Raw genomic sequence first — 8330 nt, forward strand, 5'->3', positions numbered from 1 at the left:
TAAAGTGGGATTGGGTGGATTGGAGGGTGAGTGCCCTCATAGAAGCTGGTGATAGGGGGTTTAGGTGGGAAGGGGGATAACATTTGAAAGGTAAATAAATAAAATAATCAATAAAATAAATCAATTGCAATATTTATTTTGTCTATATTTCTTCAATCTCTGCTTATTGCTAAATTAACTAAGATCAACATGTTCATCTCCATTCCCCTTCATGAAACTTGTATTACTCTTGAAATAATAAAGTAACATATAAGAAACTAGTTTGATAATGTTTATGAAGCATTATTTCCCCAAACATGAATTTAAAAAAAAAGAGCAGTGAAAAATGGTCTCATGTATTTCAGAGATTATTTTCAGATGGGAAGTTGTCATGCAGTCGTCCTTCACCATGCCATGAGACTTCGCATTCCTGCTCCAAATTCAACAATTGAAACTATTTCCAGTCTCAAAAAATTATACTCAAGGGATGCAAAATGAAATATAAAACAACTGATGATAACTAGAGACCTTAATTGCTGTTTCCTCTGAGCGTGTCATCCCCAGTAGAAGAAAATCCTCAGGGCGTTTCCTTCTGTACATTTTGGGATGTCTCTTACATTTCAAAAGTCTCTGTGAAAATATTTTCATCTTAATAAGTCCCTCTGGAAGATTTGGGAAGAATCATGACATTTAATTTATATTAGGAATATAAAATACTCAGATTTCTGTTCTCATCCCACAAACCAAAATAAACCAGAAGATTATATTTTGAGTTCCTTGCACCAGCAATATGAAAACACTTCCCTGAAGGAGGAATTGCTCTACAACTCATGTAACCGGAATGGAAGTCTCCACATAGAGGAAAGGTGAGGGCCTAACTTTCATTCGACAGGTGACTTTTATGAACTCTACTTTTCAGATATTATAGAAATTTTCTACTGATAGTTCATATTTGAGGACCAAATTTCTCCCAGGAATTTTTCATGCTTGGATAGAATTTTGCTATTACAGAATATATTTCAGTGTTATACTTCTTTCCACTAAAAAGGCATATTTAAAAAGCAACTGATATTATAAAGCAACTTTTATTATAAGTCATATAGATAATAGTTGTAAGTTATTCTCAAAAATTATACAACTTTTACAAATAACTTCAGTGTATAAACCATGTAATAAACTATAATATTTATAAAATAAAATTGTAGTATAACATGTGGGGTTTCTATTTCCTTATTTTTTTCATTATTCCTTTTAAAAAATAATTTAAAATTTTTAGTATGTTTTAGTGTTTTACAATCCAAAATTACTACAGTTGTGCAAACATAGCTTATTTCTTTTTATCCTTCCACACTCACATTTCTCTTGAAAGCCAATTTTAGACTAAACACCATAACAGCTGTGCTCCTATAGATCTGCTCAGCCATAATATGCATCTCGTAGATTACTTTCCTCTCTCCTTCTGGATTATAGCTTAGTGAGCAGGAATGTTCTATAATGCATATCTCTATGCTTTATGTCTATAGCATATGCTTCTTGTTATTAAATTTCCATCATCCCACATTCACAGCCAAACAATATTGCTTGAGTAACTATAATCAGGGAATTATTTATTATGATTTTTTGAAAATTTCATAATTTGCATAATTGTATAATATATGGTATGTATATTTGTAATATATATTTTATGACCCTTAAAAAATCTCGGGAAATATTTAGTGAAGAATACTATGGTTTTAACAGTGAGGTATTTGTGTGTTCCATTTACACAGGGAAGAGGGTATAGTTAATTTTTATTATCAATCTGACACTATCGAGAGTCAGCAGGGAAGAAGAAAACTCAATTGAGTTGAAAAATTGACCTTGGAAAAGTTGACCTGTGGCAAGGTCTATGAGAGATTGTTTGCTTGATAATGAATATGTGAAGGCCCAGCCCACCTCCCTGGGTAGTGAGAAAGCTAGTTGAACATTTATCAGTACACAAATCAATAAACAGCAGTCTTCCACAGTTTCTGCCTCAGTTCCTCCTTCAGTTGCAGGAGGAACTTCCCTCAATGGGGGACTATGACCTAAAACAACATAAGCTAAAATAGACCCTTACTTCCCAAAGCTGTATCTATCAGAGAATTTTAACAGAACAACAGAAAAGCGAACTAGATCTGACAGTGAACTCACTTAAATGGCTATAGTAATCAGTGGACCTATTAACTATCGTCCTTTAAGGTTCCCACATCTCAACAAGTTTGCATTGATGAATAAATTTCTAACATGTGAACTCTCTGAGATGAACAGCAACTGTATAAACCTGGACATTCATTATCTTGTCTCTTGCTTCTTTTATTTTCTGACATCATATTCCAATTATATTATTTTCTCCTTCTCTTTCTTCTCCAAAGTTCTCCAATGCACATCTCCTTGTTCTATCTCAAATTCATGGATCCTTCTTTCATGTATTGCTACATTATGTACATCTATATAAATTTATATTCCTAAACACAACCTGACCAGACTGTATAATGTTACTTCTATGTGTGTTTTCAGGGCAGATCATCTGGTATTGGGTATGATCTATTCTGGGAAATAAATTTCCAATACATGAAATTCAGGAGACACAGAATAACTATATGAACATGAAGCTCATTATCTTTTTATTTATTTTATGTGTAGATAGTACAATAAGTTTATATTTATATTTTAATCACTATAATAATTTTATTATAATGATTATATGATTTTTTATTATACAATGTATAATTTTCCCCTTTTGCAATATAATTATATCACTATACCAAATGACGTGTTCTTCCCTGAGGAAAATTATACCTCCCATTTTTAGCACGTCTCAGTTGCCTGTCATAGTTCTTTGTGTAGAGTTGAAGCCTCACGGGCCTTCCTCTGTCCATGTTAACATGTCTATTGTTGTTTTCCCTATTCAACTCGTCTTTAAGCAGCTGTCCTTACCGTGAATAGAGACAAAACAAGGAGATTTGCTAAAATAAATGAAACACGTTTCATTGAAATTAGTACTACCACTTCTGAGTTTGACATTAACAATACCAATCTCTAAATATTCTTAAGCTTTTCTAGAAAAGTACAGAATTGATCCAGAATGGGAATGCTTTTTCTGTATAGGAGATAACCAGCTTCAGAGTTAAAAGAAACACGTATGAGCAGTAAGTCCCTTCCATCCATCAGTGCATGTTGTAAGCAGTTCTACTTCGGCAACTTTTGTATGACATTTTGTGCCAGTGTGTTTTCTATTCTTGTAGATGTGCTTCAAGTATTGAAATTCCTTAGAACTCAATAACAGTACGTTTTACATTTTGAAGGGTTCTCCAAATGTTTTCTGAAAATTGTATACTATTCTAAAACCTCACCAGTAATATGGGATTGTAAGTTCCGTGAATCCTTGTTAGCAATTACCATTTTACCATAACTTTGCCAATCAATGTAAAATTTTGTTGCACCATGATTTTTATTTAAATTTCCCTAGTGACTAATAATGGAACACATATTATCAGGTATTTAATGGTGATTTATCTACCTCCAATGGAGAGGTAAATTTTTAAGTGATCAGATTATTTTTATATTTAGGGATAGTATCTATTTTCATTAACTTTTTCACACTATGAAAAGTTGGAAATCAAATATTAACCTGTAACTTCATCTCATTGCCCATTTGTTGGAAAAACATTCTTCCTACAATGAATTGTTATGAAATACTTTACTTTAATGATTTACATTTGTGACTTTTTTATAGATTGACATTTCCTGACATCTCATGTCATACCATGGCTTTTGATTTCATGTTCTCACTTAATTTCCCTAATTTATTTTTTTTTATTATTAACTTGAGTATTTCTTATATACATTTGAGTGTTATTCCTTTCCGGTTTCGGGCAAACATCCCCTCCCCTCCCTTCCTTATGGGTGTTCCCTCCCACCCTCCCCCATTGCCCTCTCCCCCAACAGTCTAGTTCACTAGGGGTTCAGTCTTAGCAGGACCCAGGGCTTCCCCCCTTCCACTGGTGCTCTTACTAGGATATTCATTGCAACCTACGAGGTCAGAGTCCAGGGTCAGTCCATGTATAGTCTTTGGGTAGTAATTTCCCTAATTTATAATGTTAATGGGGGACAGCTTGTACTGTCATTACTCTATGCAGAAAGGCTTTAAGTTATGACCAATTAAGTATCAAAAAGGTTGTATATGTGTGTGGTGGTCTTTTTTCTTTGTGTGGATGCTGTTCTTACTGTAACATAGAAAAATTATTTTTGGTTTTATTTTTTGTTGTTGTTTTGGTTTGGGGTTTTGTGTTGTTGTTGTTGTTGGTGGTGGTGGTGGTGGTGGTGGTAGAATGACTGAGGGAGTGACAAGTCATGAAGAATCTTTAGCAGACTGAATATCAACATTTTCATAGAAAAAAATTCTATTCAGGGACAGACTATCTTATCTTAATTATAAGTGCCATGTGTTGACCAGTCTAATGTCTTAGTTAAAATTGAAGATGCCTAGCAAAATACAAGTTTGAGTTCTGAAGTAAAAATTTCTGGTTCCTTTAGCAACTCAGTTGTCATGTGATATTTTCCTGGAAGTTGACTTGTGAGAAGCCATGTATTGTTTTGCTGAAAACAGACACATGAAAGTGTGTGAGATGTTTAAAAAAGAATGTAAATAGAACATCACAGACAGTAAAAGTTTGCTTTTGCATTGCGACGCCATGCAATGCTGGGCTGGTCTTTACTGGCCATCAAACACTTGCTGGTCTGCCCTAGCTGTGTAAAGCTTCACTGGTCTTCGATGCTCTTCACTTTGAAGAGAGAAACAAGCCAATGAATTTGGGGGTGGGGGGGTATTGTGGTTGATTCTGGCTAGTTCATACTACTGTCACATGTAGACTTAGCAGGGACTTAAAGTTTCTACTGAATCAAACCCTGCTACTAATTCGTGGCTAATATTTGCTATTTGACTGAACTACAGATATACTTACAATGAACAGTGGAATCACGACAAAGAACTACTTTGGAATAGATAGAGAAACAGAAAAACGTAGTAGCATTCTTTCTCCATTACCTCTGGTAGGTAAGGTAGAAGGGAGGGTAAAGTGTTCAAGAACCCTAAATAAAGTGAGTTTAGAAAAATCTAAGCCTACAGAATTCTGTTTAACACTTCAGTATGGGTAAGATAATAGATACCAATCTCATTATTTCCCTGCTCTTTTTACATAGAATTGCCAGAAGAATGTTACAAGGAAATCTTTCCAGAGTGACTGAGTTCATCCTCGCTGGGTTAACAGAAAAACCAGAGCTGCAGCTTCCCCTCTTCCTTCTATTCCTAGGAATCTATGTGGTCACAGTTGTGGGGAATCTGGGCATGATCATCCTGATACTGTTTAATTCTCAACTACACACACCCATGTATTATTTCCTCTGTAGTCTGTCCTTTGTTGACCTGTGCCAGTCCACTGTCATTACTCCCAAAATGCTGGAAAACTTTTTGGCCATGCAGAACATCATCTCCTACCATGAATGCATGACCCAGTTCTACTTTTTTGCCAGTTTTGCTATTGCAGAGTGCCACATGTTGGCTGTGATGGCATATGACCGCTATGTTGCCATCTGTAACCCCTTGCTTTACAATGTTGTGATGTCCTATCAAGTCTGTTCCTGGATGATATTTGGAGTATACTGTATGGCTTTGTTTGGTGCCACAGCTCACACAGTCTGCATGCTAAGAGTGCATTTCTGTAAGAACAATGTAATAAATCATTACTTCTGCGATCTTTCCCCACTCCTGCAACTCTCTTGTTCTGATACTTTTACTAATGAAGTAGTAGCTTTAAGCCTCAGTATATTTAACATTTTTATTCCAACTCTGACGATCCTAAGCTCTTACATCTTCATCATTGCCAGCATCCTCCGGATTAAATCCACTGAAGGCAGGTCCAAAGCCTTCAGCACCTGCAGCTCACACATATCAGCTGTTGCTCTCTTCTTTGGTTCACTTGCATTTATGTACCTGCAGCCATCATCAGTCAGCTCCATGGACCAAAGGAAAGTGTCCTCTGTATTTTATACCATTGTGGTGCCCATGCTGAACCCCTTGATCTACAGCCTGAGAAATAAGGATGTCAAAGTTGCCCAAAATAAGTTTCTTGAAAGAATTTTTTGTTACGATGTTTAAAATGATTTTTCTTTACAAAAAGTCTTCCTTAGAGGCCAATCAAACAGTTCAGTTTGCTAAGTATAGCTACCATAATATACGATATTATGACTATCAATGTTTATTTGTAAAGTTTCCAAGGGTAGAGACAGTTTTAGCCAATGGAATATATTGAGGACAACATATACCTGGGATTCAGAGAACCTATCTGCTTCTCATAGCATGGATCACACTAGTCAGTTTGTCAAACCCTCAAAGCCTTCTATTGAGTGATTCTGTTTTATTATGTAGAATGATGTTCCTTTTATTCAAGATATATTTATCCTATAGCAGAGAGTAAATACATTTGGCCAACACTCTTTATTATCACAATATTCTATGCAATTAACCTTTTTAATGAAATTCAGACATTGTAATATCCAAAAGAATAATTTTATTAAAAAGTAAACTCTGCAGAATGTAATGACTGGGTTTTTTTTATGTGTGTAGAACAATAATTAAGGACATAGAGTGATATCTTGAGTGGTAACATAACTCCTACCTCAAAAAGAGAACTACACTGAATGAGACACACTCTGCTAAACAGGAATGAACATATTGTGCACAAACCTCTAAAGCAGAGCGGACGTAAGAACACGAATTCTTATGTTCAAATATATCTGACATTTTTAGATTTATTTTTTGTATTTCACACTCAAGATTTTATTCCCCTCCCAGTGCACCCTCCTACTGTTCCACATCACATACCCTCCCCATCTCAACTAGGATATCCATACCCCACCCACCCTGCCAGACCTCTAAATTCCTTGGGCCTCCAGTCTCTTGAGGTTTAGATGCATCTTCTCTGACTGAACACAAACCCAAGAGTCTTCTGCTGTATATGTGTTGGGGGCCTCAAATTAGCTGGTATATGATGCCTGGTTGGTAATCCAGTGTCTGAGAGATCTCAGGAGTCTAAGTTAATTGAGACTGATGGTCCTCTTATGTGCCCCCCCCCACCCCCGCCTCCTCAGCTTCTTCCAGCTTTGCCCTAATTTAAACACAGGGTTGAGCAACTTCTGTTGATTTCTTGGGTGCAAATATCTGCATCTGATTCTTTCGGAAGCTTGTTGGGCCTTTAGGAGAGCAGTCATGATAGGTCCCTTTTTGTGAGTGCTGCAGAGCTTCAGTAATGGTGCCCCCTCCTGAGATGGATCCCTTTTTGGGACTGTCCCTGGACTTTCTTTTCCTCATGCACTTCTCCATTTCCCTCCCTGTAGTTCTTTCAGACATGAACAATTATGGGTCAGAGTTTTGACTGTGGGATGGCAACCACATCCCTCTCTCTATGCCCTGTCTTCGTGCGAGAGATGGGCTCTACAATTTCCCTCTTGCCACTGTAGGACATTTTATCTATGGTCTCCACCTTTGAGTCCTGAGAGTCTCTCACCTCCCAGGTCTCTGGCACATTCTGGAGGATCCTCCCAACTTCCTATCTCCAGAGGTTGCCTGTTATCATTCTTTCTGCTGGCCTTCAGGGATTCAGTCTTTTCTCCAACACAATACTAGATCATGTCCCCCTTTCCCCATCCTTCCAATGCCTAACCAATGCCTCCTGCCCTCCCCACTTGAGGTTGCCTTCATTTCCCTCCCAAGTGGGATTGAGGAATCCTCACATGGGCCCTCAGCTCTTTGATATTTTGAGTTCTGTGGACTGTATCTTGGGTATTCTGTAATTTTTTTTTGGCTAATATCCACATATTAGTGAGTATGTATCATGCATGTCCTTTTGGGTCAGAGTTACTTCACTCAGGATGATATTTTCTAGTTCCATCCATCTGCCAGAAAAACTCAGGATCTCCTTCTTCTTAATGGCTGAGCAGTATTCCATTGTGTAAATGAACCATGTTTTCTGTATCCATTCTTTTGTTATAGGACATCTAGGTTGTTTCCAGCTTCTAGCTATCACAAATAAGGCCACTATGAACATTGTGGAACACAGACCCCTGTGGCGTGGCGGGGCATCTTTTGAGTCTATTCCCAAGAGTGATATTTCTGAGTGTTTAGGTAGATCTATTTCCAACTTTCTGAGGAACCTCCAAATTGATTTTCAGAGTGGTTGTATCAGTTTGCAATCTTACCAACAATGACGAGGTGTTCCTCTTTCTTCACATTATTGACAAAATGTGTTGTCACCTGAAGTTTTGATCTTAGC

The 8330-nt window shown here is 36.9% G+C and overlaps 1 protein-coding gene across 1 annotated transcript; it reads left to right on the forward strand.

Annotated features, from left to right (window-relative positions):
* Positions 1 to 5215: 5215 nt before the first annotated feature.
* On the forward strand, positions 5216 to 6157 carry LOC116908230 (olfactory receptor 150-like). Its single transcript, XM_032911494.1, has one exon. The coding sequence runs from the start codon at positions 5216 to 5218 to the stop codon at positions 6155 to 6157; it is 942 nt and encodes a 313-aa protein (XP_032767385.1).
* Positions 6158 to 8330: the final 2173 nt, after the last annotated feature.

Source organism: Rattus rattus, chromosome 8, assembly GCF_011064425.1.
Source record: "Rattus rattus isolate New Zealand chromosome 8, Rrattus_CSIRO_v1, whole genome shotgun sequence".
In the NCBI taxonomy this organism is placed as follows: domain Eukaryota; kingdom Metazoa; phylum Chordata; class Mammalia; order Rodentia; family Muridae; genus Rattus; species Rattus rattus.